Genomic DNA, 21693 nt, shown 5'->3' with positions numbered 1-21693 from the left:
AAAATTGTCCAAAGGGGAGGGGGACACCCCCTCACCTTAGACCCCTCCCCCAGGCCAGGGGGAGGGGTCTAAGTTTATATATATATATATATATATATATATATATATATATATATATATATATATATATATATATATATATATATATATAAACAATTCATAGGCTTTTAGCCTTAGATCCTCGCAGTTTATGTGCATCAAACATAATCAAACAAGTTCAAAATTCTTCAAGCAAACTCTCCATTTGAATAAGTCCACAGTGGTCATTCTTGTTTTAGCTTATGTCCTTTCATAACTATTGTTATAAATACACGGTTCGGTTTTCATTTGTTTCTTTCACTTTACCTTTATTTTTGTTTATTCGTTCTACGTTAATAAATAAGATTCTGTGCCTTTGCTGGTCACGGAGAATAAATTAAAAAAAACGGTTTGACAGAACCACTAATTGGGGAATCCAGATGGCTGGCCTGGGGGAGGGGTCTAAGGGGAGGGGGTGTCCCCCTCCCCTTTGGAAATTTTTTGCATTTACAGGTGGCCTCAGATGCAATTTGGTGCAATATAGCACACTTCAACACCCACTCCATATTGTAAATAATTTTGCATTTTCACCTGGCCTTAGATGCAATTTGGTGCTCCAAATGAGATTTTTTTCTGCCAAAATGTTCTGAGTAAAATGACGAATGTTGTTATCATTTATTGAGAAATGAAAAAGGGGTTTTCTGACTTGCGAAGCGGGGGGCGGAATGATACTTACGCCCCCCATATTTTTCACTGGGGGGCTGGCGCCCCCCAGCCCCCCGGTTCTATATACGCCCTTGGGGAATCTATATCTTATGCCCTTCAATGCACTTTACCAAAAACAAATATCAAAAGGTCACATCGATCTTGTCAAATACAACTATGTTCCAGTTCCCTATAAACCCACTCTTCATTGCAAGACTCCCAAATGAAATTCAGTCATTTAAACTTAGAAATATTGTTCACATCAATTTCCAAGTGACATGACAAGCTGCAAACATGTAAAACTTCCATCAAAGCAAACTAATGTCAGCACGCGTATAACGCGCATCTAACAAATTTTCAAAGAATCTTTTGGAGAATTTTGGTTTATTCCGCTCTGTCATTCTAGGTCAAACATGCACTAACACAGTAAAAACCTCCTTATTCTCCGTCAAAGTTGTTGTGCCGTTTCCTTTCTCTCGTCGTATTGTTTTGTGGGCATTTCTTTAGTGATGGGGGTCATAACAATTCATAATCATGGACGTGAAATATGAATCTACGAGACTGACTTCGGCCAGCTTGCGGCTTTGATATAAGCCAATGAGGCTTCTTCGCGAGTTCCTGCCCACAGGAGGATCTAAAATACATACCTCAATACCAAATACGCACTGTCATTGTAGTCTTCGTGTGTGTATCAGTATAATACAGCTTCGACAATAATTCAACATAGTGAAGTAATTTAAAGGGCCGCCTTGTTATCATTCCATGTCTTATTCCCCTACATAAGCCTACATTATGTCCTTCTAAAGAAACCCAAGTGCAACATTTATCTATAACTTCTACTTCACCCTTTCAATGATGCCATGTAATTATGCAAATTAAGTAAGAACCAACATGTATCGTTAGGGGAAAAGAATGGTCGAGTAGAACTTCGGCCATTCCTCTTGAACGTAATTTAAATAGCATATTTTTAATGGGCTCTTGAAAATGAGCTGTTAGCTTTTTAGTATGTTAGATTGTTTTGAGCTATCTGTAGTAGGTGATCACCTAAATAGAATCTCCTAAAATGTTTACAATGTCAAATGTTCTACCACGAAGCCTGCTCTGTTTCTACAAATCCACACAAACCTAAGGTATCTGTAACTTTTCGAGCCATCATACAATAGATTTATGTTGTAGCAGTGCAAAAACGACATGATTCGAAAATCAATATACTGTCATATTTAGGTTACAAACTAATAATGAACGAGTAATGGTAAGATAGGGCTAATAGCAGTAACATAATTTGAAATGAGATTTAATTTAACAGTGTCAAAAATTGGGTTTGAAGCTGTTGTTTGTTCATATAAGGTTTTTTTTCCAATTAATGTGGAGTCTTTCTTTGATCCAATATGTAATATTTATCAAACGTGCTCTTCAAAACATCAAACAATACGCCTGAGCTGTAGCGATGGTGTGATGTGGTAGAGGCTATAGCTAATGCCTTTATGTAGATGTGGCGAACCATCTATCCATTCGAACCATCATATAATAGATTTGTGTTGTAAAAAGAGCGCCGCCTCCTAGCCGGTCGCTAATAGCGGATATACCTTTATGTAAGAGTGGCCAGACAAACGTATCAAAAATAGATTCGTAATGTTGCCATTGTGCATGTCGTTAGCTTATAGAGAAAATCGTTAGTGACAATGGTCAGGGTGAACTTTGAACCATGACACAGAAGATTAGCAAGATACCTCGAGTCTTAGGTCGCTAATAAAGAAAATTGTTACGTAATAATTGTCAGAGGTCCGTCTTTAAGCCATCATACTATAGATTTGTGCTGCAGAAAGGGCGCCGCCACCAAACCGATCGCTAATGGCGTATATCCTTATGTAAGATTGGCCAGTTAAACGTTTCAACAATAATGCGTGTCTTAGCTAATAGAGAAACTTCGTTAGTAACAATGGTCAGGGTGAACATTGAACTATCACACAATAGATTAGCAAGATACATCGAGTTCTTAGGTCGCTAACTAAGAAAATTGTTACGTAATAATAGTATTTTTTTGTGGGATTTTATTGATCTTTTTCATAACTTTGTTAAACAAATGTTTAAAATGTATGGAATTGTGTGATTCCCTTAAAGTAGGTGTTATCTTAATACAGACTATAATATGATTAGTAAAGCCCCTGCAAATAGAATTAATAACGTAATAAGTACTTAATATTTGATGATCAAACATGTTGTACTCCAGGGAAATATTTTAGTGAAAATGTTAAATTAATTAGCAACTGTTAGATAGAAGTGTAAATGTAAATTGAAGACAATAATGTTATATTTTCTTAATAAGTACGAAAATATGAAGCCTCGATTTGGTATTATTAAGTGGATGCTCAGACTTAATCTTTACATACTATATGCAACCTTTTGCCAGAGAAACGCTACTCGCATGGTAAAATATTACACAGGGCTATTTTGTAGAACCTATCACAAGAAAGCAGATGCTTATGCAACCAATGTCCCATAATCCTCTCTTACGCGATAAGAACGGTGAAACTCCTTTTAACAGTATTGTTATTGATGGAGGTATAATTATTATTGGTGACCTTATATATGAGGTCATCCCAACACAACTGCCATCAGAAGCCGTTCATGAATGCATAACACTTACAGTGGCGGAGTGTCCATACAGTCAGAGGGGGCGGATGCCCCCCCCCCTGACGGACTCAAATGAACTGCTGGCGCCCTTTTCAGCTTTTTACCACTTTTTACTTATTCGCGATTATTGACTTTTTTATTGCGCTCTCAAATACCTATTGACATTTGTCACATTTTGTTGGTGTAATTTTCTGACAAAATGGCGATGACACCTATTTATTTTTCGTTTATCTGCAAATTAGCAAGGCCCGGAAAGGGTCATTTCCGGTGATCTAGGGAGTATCTTTACTCAAAACATTCCTGTACGCTCCGCGCCAACCTGTGGTGGCGCTCCGCTTAGATAGTGTCGAAAGCGCCATGCAGACCATTCTCGCCCCCCTGACCAATACCACTAGCTCCGCCACTGAACACTTAGTAAAACCGCTTATTTCTATGGTAATGAATGTATTACCTGAGAACTAGTTGACAGAGATCTATTCATCCGACAGGGTGGTATCTACACAATCCGACTTACAATACGCTATTCATTTTCAATGTGGTTGTGAAACTATTGATGGTGCTGTATTAACTTGTGAAAAAGCATCTGACCTTTTACGTACTTCAAGAAATGATACCCCTAAAGGTGAAATCTATTGGAAGAAAAATTATCCAGATCTATCTTTTGAAACTAGCTGGGAAAATGTCTTTAAAACGCCTAAGAGTAATAAAGATGCTGAAATCGACTACAAAATAGTGCACAACATTTTATTTACTAATGAGAAATTATATAAATTCAAATGATTGATTCTCATCTGTGTACATTTTGCAGAAGTTTGATTGAAACAATACATCACCTTTTCATAAATTGCCCGAAAATTTTACCCCAAACTAAATAAACTACAATTTATTGACAGCCATTATCGTTGGACCTTAGGAAAATTATTTGGTCTGGGTCTTAATGCAAAAACTCAAGATGGTCTCCTTATATAGACTATATATTAAATATTTATAAAAATGTAATATGGAAAAGCCGTAATGCAATAATTAATATCGGTGGTACTATTAATATTACAGCCTATTTTCATAATTCTCTAAAGAAAAGGTTACATCTTATTTATGACGTTTACGTGAGCCATAACAATTTAGATAAATGTTGTCATTTTTTGGGGAAAATGTAATATTCTACTTTTAGCTGACAAAGAGTACACCTACCAGTACCATTTAGATAGAGGCTAAAGCAATTTAATTTTGAGCCGACTAACTGTATGATAAATTGTAATAATTTACTAATGCCCGTATACGAATATTTAAGTAGGGCTATATCTGTAAAAATTATGCCCAGTATTCATTCAATGATTAATTATTGACTGGAACAATATTTTGAAGGTAGATTACAATCGAATTAGATAAGAAGTATTTAGTAATAACATGCAAATTACGGTTTAAGAACAGTATTTGGGAGTTATAAAAAATAACTATATTTTTTATTTTAATTAATTATAACTTATTGTATATATTGTTTAGTGCATGAGTGAACCAGTGGGCTCGCCTTCAAATAAATAATAAACGTAAAAGTGCTCTGTAGGCCTACCTGAAGAGCAAGACAACCTTTTTGTCTAAGGTTCAAACCCCAGTGAAGATCATGACTGCGTAGTTTACTGGCTACGGCAAGTACTGGACCGATCGTAAAGAGTAACATGCCTCTTCGACAACTTTCATCATTGATGTAATTGTGCTAATAATAACACTAATAATAATAACGACCACACGACCTTCTGTAAAAGAAAATCATACTTTCTTGCTTACTTGAACGTATTTCTCTGTTTGATATGTTTTTTGGGAGATTTTTTCCCTTTTCTCATTTATGATGGGGTGCGTTAACATCATGACATAATGCAACACACATTGCCAATGCACGTCCCTTATTTCGCCCAGCAAGAGCTATTGTCGGCGTTCCATACAAAAATCCTGGGCCTGGGAACAGAGAACAACTATCACGACCACCCTGGGAAACTCGCAAGCTTAACATTCACTGGAACTTTCGACAGGTACAGTAGGCCAAGGCATAGTGTAAAAAATTGTTTCGTTCACTCTAGAAACAATCTTGGGGATTTCTAAGCATCGAGAAGTCTCTGAAGGACACAAAAGTAATAATGTCTGCCTTATTGATACTTGCCACTGGTGCCGAGGAGATGGAAACAGTCATACCAGTTGACGTACTTAGGAGAGCTGAGGTATCCTATCAAGTATCGTACTATAGACTTATACTATAGTGGAGGGCCTAGCGTTTGTCTATTTTGGCTTTAATAGTAATGTAACTGTATTACTATTTACTAGTATTACCAGGCCTGATGTGTATATGCCTAGGTACTAGTCTTAAATTAGGCCTTAATGTTAAGTATTGAAACCACTTCTTACCACATCTACGAGACTACTACATCCCATTAGGCTATGTACCAATCTTGGGCCTATTTAACCAAACTGCCGTAACAGTTGGCCTTTAGAAGCAAAGAACTCACTTGGTCAAAATCTCAGCAAGTTGGGAAGAAATATGAGTGGTACTAATTTAGAATCAGTAACCAGAAGTATAGAGGTGTCTATTGACCCTAACCTTGTTACCCTAACATTGCCACTGTCACATGTAAACAGTGTATGAGTTCTTACTTTACTGTTTCTTAATTCAGAGCCATAGCAACAAGTCCTTATAATGAAACAACAGAGATGCTATAAATTGCTGAATTTTTTTCTTCAAAATCTTGCTCTAGAGGGATGGAAAAATACAGTTGGATTCAAACCTTATTGGAGAGTCAACTCAAAACATTTTGTTAAGTGTCATGGCTGGAGAGAAACTGCCTAACTCCTTTTGTTTTATCCATTTGATAAATTACACTTAAATTCAGTCTCCAATGATCAGTCTCCTTCAGAAATGGCTATAAACAGATAAAAGAATTTTAACCATGTGTAAGACAATATTATTAATTTATAGCATAACATTCTGCTATATGATTGGATGCCTAGAAATTAGTGTTACCAGTTTTCTCTTTACATGTTTGGTCAAATGTTTTCAAAATACTACCCAGAGAAGTTACACACATGTTATTTCTTTATAAAATATTAACTGTAAAATCCTCAGTTCATGGCAAATGATATTTTTTTGTGGCTAGAGAAAGCCTGATATGATGTAGTTAGATCATTTGCAGTTTTTAAAACCAACAGGAAAAAGCAATTTGGTGTTAAAAAGATATAGTCCAGTGGTTTGCCGTATTTATCGCAACTAATCCAGAAAATGTTCCATAGCCATATATCATGGAATTACAGGTGGAGAGAAAATGGCATTTAAAACATAAACCCAATCCTCCAAATGATAATCGTTACAAGCATGGATGGACATCACATCACAGGGCTTCAGTATTTACGCACATGTATGAGAAATTTGTCTTTGTGCATAGAATCCATTCTTTGAAAGGAAACCCGTCTGTTATGCTCTTTACTTTTTCATTTAATTTCCAGTTTTTCCTTAAAATTTAATTGCTTTTTCCCAGGGACTTCAAACGTGTAATGTCAATTTTAAGCTTCGTAGATCATTACTTGCATTGTTTGATTGTTGTGCTCTTTAGATACATGTGTATATTTGGTTGCTTCAATAATTTCATGTCTTTTATTATGTAATAAAATTATTGGAAAAAAATAAAATGGGACTCGATATGAAAGAATGTTAATCTATTTGTGAAAGGCATCATTCGTATGCTAGCAACTGTTTGAACATTTGATGGAGGCAAAGGCCATTCTGGAAAAGGGAAGACAGTTGCTCACTTGGCTCAATTTTTCTGCCCAGGTATTCATGGTAATTGAAGTATTATCTTTTCTCTTCTTACAAAAGATGTTTAATACCATGTGTAATTCTGCTTTCTATCTCGTTTTGTTGTCATCTCAATATAATAAGGTAGAAGTTAGCAGTCACTAACAGCACACCCAAACAAACATACTGTTCTTAAGAGTAGAGGGCAGCAGTCTTAAATAACAATTACTTGTAACAATCAAAGGTATTATATGTCATAATACAACAGTAATGCTCATTTCTAAGTTCCTTTTCTTAACTGGCTTATTATTATAAATGTTGGTGATAGTAATATGTTTTATAATGATCATATTACCAGCATGTATATATTGCTATTTGCTGTTTTAAAACACTTCAGAAATAATTAATTATTTACCTTTTGGTTTTCAGGTCGATGTCACTGTTGCTGGTTTGTTTGGCCCCGATCCTGTTACCTGCAGTCGAAATGTGGTGATTAAACCTGATAAAAGTCTTGAAGATGCCTTAAAAAATGTAAGAAGATAAGAGTTGGTATAAGTAACAGCATGGGCGGCGATCATGAGGGGGACAGGGGAGGCATTTTCGGCCAAACTTTTCTTTTACGCTTCGTGCCAACTCATGGTGGCGCTACGCTTAGATAGTTTGCCTACAAGCTTCGCCCCTCCCTTGGCAATTTCCTCTCTACGCGCCTGTCTAACCGCGTCACAATTCGTTACTGAATATCACCAAAAAACGTCATAGACTTTCACCGAAATGCATTAGCTAGACGGACCGCATTCGTTATGAAATTTGGTTTGCCGATAAAAAAGGAAACTAGGACTGTAGCAACCAGTAACCATATATATATACTAGTATATATATATATACAATATATCACGAAGCACGCGAACAATTTTGGGGATGAAAATTGCTACGCGCCTGCACTCAAGCAAATGTCCCCCCAATATTTGAAACAAATCGCCGCCCCTGAGTAACAGGCATCATTGGGAATGAGTGTCCTTTCTTCTCTCTCACAAACTCCCCCCCCCCTCACCCTCTCACCACAAACCCTCTATTTGTCCTGAAAATGTCTTTTAACAGAAGATAGGGAAGTCTAGCTACACCCTTACTTTGTGTAAGAATGTTTGATACTTTGTCACAAGTTAAATTGTCCTGCCATCATTCACATAGTAAAGTAAGTACGATTTTAATACGTTTAGAATTTTGTCATGCCTTTCTAAGATTTACAAGAGAGGACAGAAGAAAGTTGTTTCTCAGTATCTATTTCTTAAGGTCAACATTTCACCGGTAAAGTCTAAATGTAAGAATACCATGTAGTACAGGAAATGAACTCATGAAACTTGACTATAACTCAATGGTTGTTGACACTGACAGTAAGCCAGTGACGGTCTCTTGAGAGGTACTATAAACTCATGTTGAACTCATGGGCTGAACATTTTGTTGTTTTCATTTTGCTATTTCTGCTTCTCTCAACGCTATATTAGGCTCCTTATGATGTGGTTATCATGCCTGGAGGTGGTTTGGGAGCCAAGAACTTGGCCGAGGTAAATATTTTCATTTGCATTATAATGATGAGAATGTTTTAAACTTGCATCTCATTAACATTGTGGATTTTGTCATGATGTTTTGTCAAAATGTTAAGATCATCTTAATAGTGTTGTGATACGGCCTGAAGTGCATGGCAGTCTACAGATTCATACAAAAGATAAGAAATAAATTGTAACAAATTGCAAAACATTCAGCAACAAGTTCTTACAGTGAACATCTGGAGTGACATTAGTCAATATTAAAACTGGCTTGGGCATTGCTAGCCCATAAAGTAATAATTTTGTTATATCATAAAGTCATGTGTGACAATGATGTCAACACAAAGCACGCAGAACTATTCTGAGATGAAACTAGTCTCGCATCCAGCACCAGCATCTGGAGCAAATCGAAGCAAGAAATTGTATTAAATTAAACTAAAAGAAACTAGATAGATGGATGATTTATTCAGCCATATGCCTAAAAATACAATGGAAATTGTTCAAACACAAGAGCTCTTAAACAGACATGAATTTGAAACGCATAACGATGAAACACATATAAAAAGTAATATTGCATAAGTAATAAATACCGGTAGGCTATCGACAATAGTATAAAAACATTTTGATAAAAGTGACGATGTAAAAAAGTACGAATGATGAGAAATATGTACGGCATGAACCATAAAATGTATACTTTTATGACAAAAACAGAGCGCTAAATCAAATAAAACAGAATTCAGAACAAATAAGACATAAGATACAGGGAGTGATAAATAAGTTAGCGACTATGATGCGCATTGAAAATCTTCACTGCAGATAGATAAAAACTGTTGGTAAAACGCTTCGAACCTCTAAAAGCTAGTAATCTATTTCCTGAGGGAAGGACATTGAAATGCACAAATGCTGGGTGGGAATGATTTTTCATAATACAATCTACACGCCTCAGTGCTCGCTCCTGATATAGTGAATGGAGAAACTAAAGCCTCACTTTACATCATTTAGACCTTCAAGATCGAAAGCGTAAACATTGAGGATTGGGAATAGCATGCCCTCAACTTGGCAAGTGCTTTATCAAATAAGAATTGTTTGTTGAGTAAATAAGGATACTAAAACTGACATTTAAGTTGGTTCTTGTCTTGCGATGAAGTTATGATTTAATGTATCCGTAATAGCATACATGAATGCTTCAGTAATCTTGGCAAGGTAACTATACAAACTGGAAAACTACATATATCCGTATTTAAACAGAATACTTGGATGATATAAATTATTATTGTGGTTCAATTTCGATAAACAGATGATCATACAAAGAAAAACTTAGAGACTGGCAATTATCTAAAAATCTTTTACCAGTACTAATAGGTACTCAACACCAGACTCATAAATATTTCCAGCATAATTGCCTGTATTCGTACATGTGTAATTTTGTGGATCGTACTTGTACTCATACTCGGGGCATTTTGGAAAACTAGAGCAGATTCTAAGGCAATGTTAAGCACTCTTATTCGGGTGTAGAGCATTTACTTGTAATAGTAATTATACCAAAGGGAATTGTACTAATGCAGTTGTACCCATGCAGTTGTACTCATGCCACAAGTCTAGTCAACATTGACTAATTCGCATCACCACAATGAGACATCTTTCGTTTCCCAAATTGTGCAAACCTTTTCAGTGAACAAGCAAACTGATTAAAAATCTAAACAGTACTTGCCCTAATTTATGTTCAAATTGTAAGTTTTCGTGACTTGAAAATTAATCTGAAACAAACTTTTCACAATGACGTACTTCATTCTGCTATTAAAATGCCAAAACACTTGGTAGTTATATCTTTCACAAAGCAGAGGAAAACCTCTCAAAATACATCACATGCCAAGTAGTCAATATATTCAAAAGCATTTGCCATGGATAAATCACACACATTTCTTTGAAGTTACCTTAGCTATGTATAGATGAGAACTTTGTAAGTAAAGAATGATGAACCTTCAACTAATAATGTATTATAAGATGATAACACGATCACAGATCTGGGGCTATCATTTGTTTTTATCTTGTCTTGTAAATGACATATTTTCTTCTAGTGCCATATTTCCTATTTCCATATTGTTTGGCCTTTTTTTCTCTTTTGCAGTCTAATGAAGTAAAAAAGATACTGCAAGCCCAGGAAGAGAGAAATGGCCTAATTGCTGCAATCTGTGCTGGTAAGCTGGTCGAGTATCAGAAGTGATATTTATTTATAGGTTAATGAATCATCACCTCTATCAAGGATTTTGTTTTGTGTACAGGGATGTAAAGGGCTTACTTAAGACTGGCTGGATGTGAGTTGAGCATTAAAGTTTTTTCTTATCTGAATTGCCTCCAAATATGCTAGGAAATCTAACCTTCTTTTTTTCCCCTCATTCATGCTCAAATTTTTTAACAGTGGGTAATAATTTTGAGGATCTCAGACAGCACACAAGCACCTTTAAGGATAGTTAACATTTTTAAAACACAATACTGATAAACATTAAGTATGATTCCTAGTGAACATTTTAACCATATAAATAGGCGCGTATCCAGGGGGGGGGGGCTTCAAAGTTTTGGAAATTACTGATGACCATGAAAAGTAGGATTCCTAATATTCCTTACAATTCACAGCATAAGGGTTCACAGTCAACTCCTCTAGATCTTTCAAGAAAAAATTTCCTGTGCAGCATTATTGGGTACTCATGCCCTTTAACTTTAGCCTAAAGGCCCGGTCACACTATACCAATTTTTTATCGGAATACTATCCGATTTTCCCAGAGGAATCGAAACAGCCAGTTTTTCGTTCGGGTCTTCTAGCCACAGTGATAAAGGACCTGGTTTGCTATATGTTGAGCCATTCCGATGTGGAATAGCCCTCTCCTAACTTTTGATATTGACTCCGTTTCCTTTTATCGGATAGCTATCCGATTTCTCTTCCGATTTTTATCGTTTTTCGATGTGACGTCACTTCATAATGTAGTCCGTTCCAGAACCCCTCAGATTTGGAGTAGGTATTCGAATATTCCACTGCATTCATTACATTCACTACCACAAACCTCACTCTTCGGCCTAAAATCGGAAAATTTGGACCGTATTCCGATAAAATATCGCTGCAGTGTGACCAGGCCTTTAGACCTTGATTTAGGGGTGGGGAGGGAGGGGGTGTGGGGGTGTAGATCCCCTTCCCCCAACCAAAAAAAATAAAAGTAGTTATTAGTTGACTCTTGCATGTAGACCTAATTATAAACCTATATATGATTTATAGCCTAAATATGCCTCAGAATACACCATTTCCACCTCTACAATTTTAATGTTAGTATTGAGCAGTATATACTTGATAGTTTATGATACACAAGGGCCCATAGACATTTCTACATGTCTGTAAATGACCTTTAGCCAAAACTTGACCTGAAATGAAAGGTTAGTATTAAGTCAGATTTCTGATTATTTTCTTTGAAAGTTTTTAAACAATTAATAGTAGTTATTAGTTCAAACTCTTGCATGTAGACCTAATTATAAACCTACATTGATTTATAGCCTAGATATGCCTCAGAATACACCATTTCAACGTCTACAAATTTAATTTTAGTATAGAGCAGGATATACTTTATAGTTTATCATACACAAGGGCCCATAAACATTTCTGTAAATGACCTTTAGCCAAACTTGACCTGAAATGAAAGGTTAGTATTAAGTCAGATTTCTGACTATTTTCTTTGAACATTTTATCACGTTTATGTGTCCACTAGGGACATCATCAGGAAGTTCATGTGTATAATAAGAAATACCAGTTTACAAACAATAGTGGCATTTAGTCAACAAGAAATATATGAGAAGGGAATTTCCTGATACAGTTTAGATTAAATTTTGAGCTTTTGACAGATCTGTATCAGCACTCCCAGACAAGAAATTGCAATAAGTTGAGCTTGGCATAGAGGATATGTTTTGGATACATGCTTCATATAAATTACCATTTGAGGTGAACTCAAATGTAGTCAACATTGGAAGTTAAAAATCAGTGCTTTTGATTCAAAATTTTTATACAGTTTTAAGACCTTGCATACTGAACAAAATCGTCCAAATATTTTTGTGTTAAAAGTAATTTGTATCTTGAAGAATTCAGAAAAACAAACGCAGGTTTGGAATTTGTCGACAGATACAGATTGAAATGCATTGGTCAAAGAGGAGGATTATTTTATTTTTGCAAATGAAGATCAAAAATTGTTTGTTTTTTGCAAAAATAGATCCCAGCCTAACAGCAATCCTGCAAACAGTTTATCTCGTCAAATGAGTTAAGAGACACTCGAAAGACAACATTAAATACAACAGTAAAACTGACATCCAAGCCAGTGAAATCAGCATTCATATGGTGTCGTTGAAATGGCAGCATTTATTTCATTTTTCAAAAAAAAATTGCTTGATCAGTCAAGCCTTGGGCCAGAGGATGATGAGCAGTCAAGCTTTCTATTAAACATTCCTATATGAGTGTTTTATTACCTCTAAAATATGGAACTAAGTTTCAAGTTTTTTTTTTTAGTTTTTTTTTATGATCATTCCATCAAGAGTCCAAACAATGTACAATTCATAATAACATATACATTATGATCATTAGTCAATATTATCAACAACAACAAATAAATCATTAAACTTCAAATAAAGATTTCCATTTATGCCATCTGATATCAAAAGCATGTTGCTTACAATTAGTTTTATACATAAACTTTTCTTTTAGATAAAAATTCTTAAAATCAATTTTACCATAGCTAAAGGAAGGTTTCTCATTTTTAACCTAATTTTTGTAAACACAAAATTTCAGAACCAGAAGGATGTTATTAAACATATAGTCTTTGTAAAAATAATTTCCAAACAGAACAAGCTCTATACTAACTGCACTATTGATAAGTTCTTCATTTGTTGGTTTTTTTTTTGCTCAAAATTCTTTCGACAAATGACGTCTCTTTGCTGAACCTCTTTGTAATTATTATTAACCTAATATTCTCCGACAATGATGAGGTGATTTGGGGGTCGATGGAGGTCACTCGAGGTTACTAGAACACTTCTACTATCCTAAAAAGTTTCGCCTGGGTGATTAATCAAATGTTGGGGATTCAATTCAATTCATTAATTGTCTGCCGATTAACCACTCTTTTGGTAAAAAACAAACAAACTAAAAGAACAAAGTTATTAGCGAATACAAGTTTATTATTCAGAGAAATGGGCCTTACACTTTGTAGGTTTGGTTAGCCAAATGCAGAAAATGACATTTAAAGGAGCACTCCTATCATGTATACCTTTCTATTAAGTGCTTTACAGAATTTGAAAAATTTCAGCATGTAAAAGCAATTATTTATCTTAAAATATTGCAGTATGATAAAGTATCATTTTCTGTCAAACAAACACATTTCCTGAAATTGGAAAGTCAATGTGGTAGGCAGCTTGAGCATTTGAAAGGTAATTGCACACTTTCCTCTGTTTTTGAAAAATATGCTTTAAATCTGTTTGTGAAAACCTTGTGTAGGTAAGTTGAGTTTAATAGAGAACACCATTAATGGTGGACATACTAAAAATTACTTTTGAATTGGGAGAATTAAAGATAAAAGCAATCTACACGGGTTCCCTTTGTTTGCATGATTGCAATCTCGCCCGTTCCCATTTCAAGAAATAGATGTTTCATCAGTCATTATGTCTCATTTTCTAAGAACTTTTATTTTCTTTGCTTTGTTGAAGAAACTTCTATATTTTATGGTATGGTATGTTATGGTTTGGTGTGGTATGTTATGTGATGTTATGGTATGGTGTGGTGTGGTATAGTATGGTATGATATGGTTTGGTATATTATGTGATGTTTTGTTATGGTGTGGTATGGTGTGGTGTGGTATGATATGGTATGGTTTGGGGTGGTATGTTATGTGATGTTATGGTATGGTATATTATGTGATGTTATGTTATGATTTTGCATGTTATGGTATGGAATGATATGGTATGGTTTGGGGTGGTATGTTATGTGATGTTATGGTGTGGTATGATATAGTATGGTATGATATGGTATATTATGTGATGTTATGTTATGGTTTTGTATGGTGTGGTATGTTATGGTATGGCATGGTTTGATATCATATCAGATCGTATCATGGTATGGTGTCATATCATACCATGGTATGATATGTTTTAATTGTATATGACATATTATACAGTGTATTACTGCCTTCATGTGACCAGTGTATCCTGGCTTTGGTATTTTGAAAGGAAATAATTCCATCAGTCATGCTAACCACTTATATGACATGTGACAATGATTAGGCGTAGATAATTAACTGAGTTTTATCATCACACAGTTCAAATCCATTTGCTGTTTCTGTGTGAAACAGAAAAAACTACGTCAAAGAAAGAAAGATCTTGTGGCATCCTCATTTTATGATTATTCGTCACTGGGGCTTTCCTCCTGATCAAGTAACGGACCAATCCACAAAGGCTACCATTAGGAGCATAAAAAGATTCCTTTTGATTTAATGAAAACTCAGAATTATTTACTTCACTTCTGTCTCGCTTTCAATCTACTCCAATCTATGTATAGCCAATCTACAAAACATACAAACATTTTAAGCCCTGGGCCCCTAAATGACCCACTATGAGTTAACTCTACTTTTTCTTCCATCTGAAGGCTTACACCCAAAACTTCAGTGTAATTTTCATCCACAGGTTCTTAAAGGGTGTGAAGACTCGCGCACAAAGAAATGTCTCATGCCGGTAATCTGACCTAGTTTCGATTGAGGTGTAACAGAAGCGTTAGACACCACCATCAATCCCAGAAAATACACACACAGCTTGCTACCGTCGGTAATTAGACACTAGTGTACAGTCAATACATACAGCTACAGTCAATACCCACAACACAGTGTACATAGCAGCGATGGACATCTCAGATCTAGATAAAAGATAACAAGGTATCACGTTTCATCACTGTCTGCATTTTGTAGCGACAAGAAGAAAACTTCACTTGCAAGCAACGGAAAGTTAACTTTTTCAGAGCGTGGCATGCGGTTTGGGGCGAGTCTTCAATGCCTTTAAGTTTTTGGTTTGGTGAAATTTCACCAAAAATCAGCAAGTCTCTAAAATTGTAGAGATCATGACCTGTATCAGGCACTCTGTACATATCCTGTTCAATGTTAAATGTTTTTGTCATGACATTTCTAATTAGGATTGCCATTTGTTTTAAGCTCCATTTTTGGCATCTAATTTAATAATAGCTTCCTGGAAGACATGACCAAGATTACACACTGGTGGCAAGCAATTCATTATGAAAAGCATTATGAGAAGCAGGAATTATATTAATGTAAGAAGAAAAGAAGTTTGATGGAATTTATTTGGTTAAAATATTGTCATGTATAATTAATATCATTATATTAGTTTGCAACTTGGATAGCTGCTTGATCAACTTGATTTATCCTGAGGATATTCAATAACAGTGTCAAATGAACAAGAGTAAAGTTTCATAACACTCCCTTTCAAATCTTTTCTCAATAAAGTTTTACCTTCTTAATTAAACAGAAGCTGTTGGCAAAAGGAACCCTGACATATCCTATCTTCCCCAACAAGTTTAATTGAGTTGAGTAAAGTTTTGGAAAATTTCCGTCCCAAATGTCGAAGGTAGGAACAAAGAAAACGAATGTTCACAAGGTAAAAGAAGAAAAGGGAAAAAAAGCCAGGTAATTCTCTCATTCTGTGTGAGTTTTCTCTGTCTGTTTCTGTTTTTGCCCTCAGCTGGGAATATCTAATTACGAACTGTCCGAGTGGAACATCTCGTAAACTGACTACTTTAATCTCTTCATTCTTTAGATAGAAAATATGCATCGGTGTCATGTGAAATAGACCAGTGCCACCAGCACGCTATAGTTCCGAATTTATTGATCTAAAAAAGGTAAAAAAAAAAAATTCAAATTGGGCTTTGTATACTCAATTTACGACTGTAGTTAACATAAGCCAATAGTGAGTAAGACCTGCAGGGGGAGTTTTTTTTAATCATTACATCATTCAATGGTCCCCCTTAACTTTGTGGCAGTGAATAGCTCGAACCAGATATGAAGAAACATTGGTGCTCGACGATGCTATTAAACCTCGATAATTTGGGGTTCTGTGTCAGGTCTTCTACATTCAGGCTGTCATTAATCAGGTAAATTTATATTCTGATGGGTTATTTTGGGGCATTCTATTATCCTTAAAGGTGCATTTAAAGGTATCTGTTGTGAATTTGTTTGTCTGATTTGTTTGTGTAGTATAGGGGATGGGGTGAGATGGGGGGGGGGGAGTTCTATTCCAGCAGAATTACTCTGAAATCTTTGTCTTAAACAAGAAAGAATCTTTGTTGTGTTGAATATGTATGGGATAACAGGGTGGGGTGGGAGGGGATACCATGACCATCTGGGATAGGTATATTTATGGTACTGTAGCTGTACCCAACTAGCCTAATTTACATATACTGTATATGCATAATTACTCATACTAATGTTTTGATACATCATTTGTTCAAGTTTGCAAAAATGGGGAAGGGGTTAGGGAGGGTGATCTGATGAAATATCTATTCTTATGTATGGGTTGGAAAAGCTGTGAAATGTTTGAACCAGGATTGTGGCAAATTTGAAATATTCATAGGAATTGACCTTAAAAAATGAGGGAAAAAATAAGATCAAAGAGAGAAAGGGGGGGGGGAAAAAGTGGAATTTTTGGATTAAAAACAGGTTTAAACAATCAGGTGTATCAATGCTGGAGCAAACTTATATTCGATTGTTTAAATTATACTGAGTAAAGTAAGATAATAGTAACATTTCTTGCAGTGAAACCTACCCTGTCCTTGGTCCTATGATGCCCTGATTTGATCCATATGTCTATAAGCTGAACTCAGTCGTTCTCTTGCTTTAAAGGCATTGAAGACTTGCCCCAAACAGCATGCCCCCATCTTTAAATAGTTAACTTTCCGTTGCTTGCAAGTGAAGTTTTTCTCTTGTCGCTACAAAATGCAGACAGTAATGAAACATGATACCTTGTTATCTTTAGCTTGACCTGAGATGTCCATCGCTGTATGGTTTATACACTGTGCTGTGGGTATTACGCAGCTGTATGTACTGACTGTACACTGGTGTCTAATTACCGACGGTAGCAAGCTGTGTGTGTATTTTCTGGGATCGATGGTGGTGTCTACGCTTCTGTTACACCTCATTCGAAACTAGGTCAGATTACCGGCATGAGACGTTTCTTTTTGGGCGAGTCTTCACACCCTTTAACCTTCCAGCTATCTTTCACCTTGCAGAGCTAACAGTACCCCCCATCACCCCCCCCCCCCCCTTGATCTGTTCTAGATGACTTGATTAGCTGTGTTACCGATACTAGATTCAGCTCCATAGCCCTATTTTATCTCATTTTACTGCAAATGAAAGGCCTTCTGGTATCTTTAATGTTTATTTTAATATGTCATCATTTGGCTTCTAAGAAAGTGACTGCTTTGACAAACTGTCTTCTCTGAACATATACATAGTAAAGTCAATCAACTGTTGAAGAAGTGAACTACCCACTGGCAATGTTAAAGCAGCCGAATTATTTTTACCCTCTCTTTCTACTGTCGTAAATCACTCTATAAAAGTTTGCATCACAGGCAGCAGTGGTAATACATAAAGATCTGGCTCAAATTTTAACAGGGTTGGATTTCTGAGAATTAAGGTGGGACTTGCTTCATCATAAATTTTATGGTTTGGTTTTTCACACCATCGGTTTTGATTTTGATGTTTTACTTTTTTCTCTTTGCAATTTCATTTTATTTCACTCACCGCTCTCAATGCTTACAAATAACTAAATCTTTTCTGATCTATTTATGCGAACACCTGAACACCCGAAGACCAGTGGCAGAGATAAAGGTATTGGTCAGGCGGCGAGAATAGTCTGAAGCGGCGCTTTCGACACTATCTATGTGGAGCGCCACCACAGGTTGGCGCAGAGCGTACCGAAATTTTTTGAGTAAAGATACTCCCTAGATCGCCGGAAATGACCCTTTCCGGACCTTGCTAATTTGCAGATAAACAAAGAATAAATAGGTGTCATCGGAAGTTCATATAAGACTGTTCCGCCGTTAGAGCATTTTGTCAGAAAATTACACCAACAAAATGTGACAAATGTCAATAGGTAGATGAGAGCGCAATAAAAAAGTCAATAATCGCGACTAAGAAAAAAGTGGTAAAAAGCTGAAAAGGGCGCCAGCAGTCCATTTGAGTCCGTCAGGGGGGTCATCTGCCCCCTCCCTCTGACTGTATAGTTTTGGCAGACTAAGAGGATCAGCCTTCTTCACGTTTGAGGTCAGGGCGGGGGAAATCGGAATCTTAAATCCTTTGGGATGTGATAAACCTGACCCTGATGCGTCCCCATTTGAGAGTGTGTGGTAGATCTAAGGCAAATGAAAGTGCATTTATTCACAAGTGGGAGAGATCGCAAGGATTGTTTACAAATCAATTTGCTGGTTATGAATAGTACTACATCGCCCCGCCCCTGGTTTTTAGACCTCCTCCAGTCTGTAGTTTTATTCAGAACCTGCGATGGAAAGTAACGGGAGATCCCAGGTGGCGTTCACCTTACAATCTTGCTCACGCTCACAGAGGCTCGATCCTCCTCTCAAGCGAGATCATTTTGTTAGGGTCTGTTCCGGAATTATGCAAACATTCACACTAGGAAGTCTGTCACCTCTGCTGTATCAGATTCGATTGGCATTCTCAGATGTGAAGGCTTAAGGCTAACAAAGTTCTCCATCTTTTTGGGAATACAATTGGACAAATTCTTGAATTTATAACATTATGTATGTATAAGGTCATGCTCTGTTTAATGGGGATGGCCATAAAAAAGTCGAGCTGGGTCTTTTTAAAACCGGTCATGAATGATCTCCACAGCTTCACGCATTATGAATATTTATGTAAAGTCTGACTTAGTCGGAACTTACCTGTAAACCTGTTTGTCTTTATGACTGACTAGGTTTCAGAATAACAATATAATATCGTTGTGAAGAAAAGACCCTGGATGTCTTACTGATTCACCAAGTATAAGCAAAAAAGGAAAGCAAAAAACAAAAGCAAAAAACAAAAGCAAAAAACAAAAGCAAAAAACCAAGAGCAGAAAAAGAGGTTTTTACCAATAAATAGCAATTGTGGATGCTAAAATCCTTCTAGTTTATCCTGATGGTCACCTCATTTTGTACTTCAAACTAATAAGCTCACCAGTTGTAGGTCCGTCAAATCTTGTTAACTTGTATGTGATTTTTTTATCTGCTTCGCTAATTTAGAAAGAACTTCTTATATCAATCATTTTGATCTTTCACCCACACATGTAAATTCACGGTTCCCCATGAGTCTATTTATAGACTATACTTAACATACATTTCATCTATAGCTGGATATTTGGACATTCCATTAAAACCCCTTTTCATACCTCCCTGTGGTCACTAAGTTCTAGCTCTCTTTATTTATGCATGTCATGTCCACTTAAAGTGATATATATCAACTAGTCAGAGAGTACATCTCTTAAAGGGTGTGAAAACTTGCGCAAAAAGAAAAGTCTAATGCCGGTAATCTGACCTAGTTTTAAATGAGGTGTAACAGAAGTGTTACACACCGCCATCGATCCCAGAAAATACTAGTGTACAGTCAGTACATACAGCTGCGGTCAATACCCACAGCACAGTGTATAAACTATACAGCAATGGACATCTCAGGTCCAGCTAAAGATAACAAGGTATCACGTTTCATTACTGTCTGCATTTTGTAGCGACACAAACAAAACGTTTCTTGCAAGCAACAGAAAGTTAACTTTTTCAGAGGGCCGCAAGCGATTTGGGGCGAGTCTTCAATGCCTTTAATCAGGCAATCCTTTCTATATATCTTCTAGAAATTGAAATATTTACACTCTATCTTTGTTATAGTATTTCTGTCACATAATTGCTAAATTTTGATATTCATGGTCCTGTTTTGTCAGGGTTAAGCATGCATTTACTGTGAAGGAAACAGACCACCAAGCCTGTAAAAAAAAAAAAAACTTCCTTCACTACTTCACATGAAGGTGTCTCAGGGATGTCTCGAAGCCTTCGTCCTCCTCTTCAAGACAACATCGTATTCCTTTAACATGAATGTTCTCCTTTTATGGGGACACCACTTGACCTGGTTTGAGGTTTGTAGGTTGGCTATGTGTAGTTCAATATTAGGGACGGCCTCTGGTCATACGAATGTTCACGGCGGAAAATATTGGAGTGCCTACTGGAAGCAATAAACTTCTGCAAATTCTTGGGCATCAACTAGGAGTTAAAATTAGATTTTTTATTTTCGTTTTTTTTTTCCCCCTTCATTTTTAGGCTTTTAGTCGAATTTTTGAGTGATTAATCACCTGATCATCACAGCGTACATTCATTGCAGTGTTGAGGGTAAAAATGGTAAGGAAAAATGATTGCGGGTGAGAAGTTTGGTTTGATATTACCCAGCACAGGATGCATAGAAATTTAACGTGGAGAGATAAAAAGATGATGGGATGAGATGAGGTAGTGGGGTTGGAGTAGACTAGGAGCAAGGGCGTAATTCTTGGATAAATTCAAACTTTTGGAAAAAGTATATGAGAACAATCGTTTCACTGTTTCCATTTTATTCTGTGCACAACAGCTCACAAATTTATTTGTCATTGTGATAGGGAGGGAGCCATCGGGAGAGGGGGAACGCTGGAGGGGGGGGGGATGCTGGAGGGAAGCGATTATCACAGTGTTGCGCAGTAAAATCCTGAAAGAAATTTAGAGTTGTTTAAATTTTGACTGGAAGAGTGAAACTTCTAAGAGTGTATGATGAGCACTCTTGTGCTATACGACTGTTTGAGAGATGTAAAGTATCCATAACTTGATAACCTTATCCTTCTCCCCACCCCCTCTCCTTTCCCTTTGCTAGTTCACATCCCTGCCCACCCCCTGTCCCTAACCCTACTCCAAAACAAGCACAGTCATCA

The 21693-nt window shown here is 36.4% G+C and overlaps 1 protein-coding gene across 1 annotated transcript in view; it reads left to right on the top strand.

Annotated features, from left to right (window-relative positions):
- Positions 1-5341: 5341 nt before the first annotated feature.
- Positions 5342-21693, top strand: part of LOC139975951 (Parkinson disease protein 7-like) — an 87942-nt gene continuing 71590 nt past the window's right edge. The window contains exons 1-4 of the mRNA XM_071984258.1: positions 5342-5570; positions 7565-7666; positions 8638-8697; positions 10808-10877. Coding sequence (XP_071840359.1) covers positions 5490-5570; positions 7565-7666; positions 8638-8697; positions 10808-10877 — 313 coding nt within the window. The 5' untranslated portion in view covers positions 5342-5489. The remainder of the gene's footprint in view (positions 5571-7564; positions 7667-8637; positions 8698-10807; positions 10878-21693) is intronic.

The sequence above is a fragment of the Apostichopus japonicus genome, chromosome 11, assembly GCF_037975245.1.
Source record: "Apostichopus japonicus isolate 1M-3 chromosome 11, ASM3797524v1, whole genome shotgun sequence".
NCBI lineage: Eukaryota > Metazoa > Echinodermata > Holothuroidea > Aspidochirotida > Stichopodidae > Apostichopus > Apostichopus japonicus.
The sequence above is the reverse complement of the archived record's forward strand: the minus strand, read 5'-3'. Positions and strand labels throughout refer to the sequence as shown.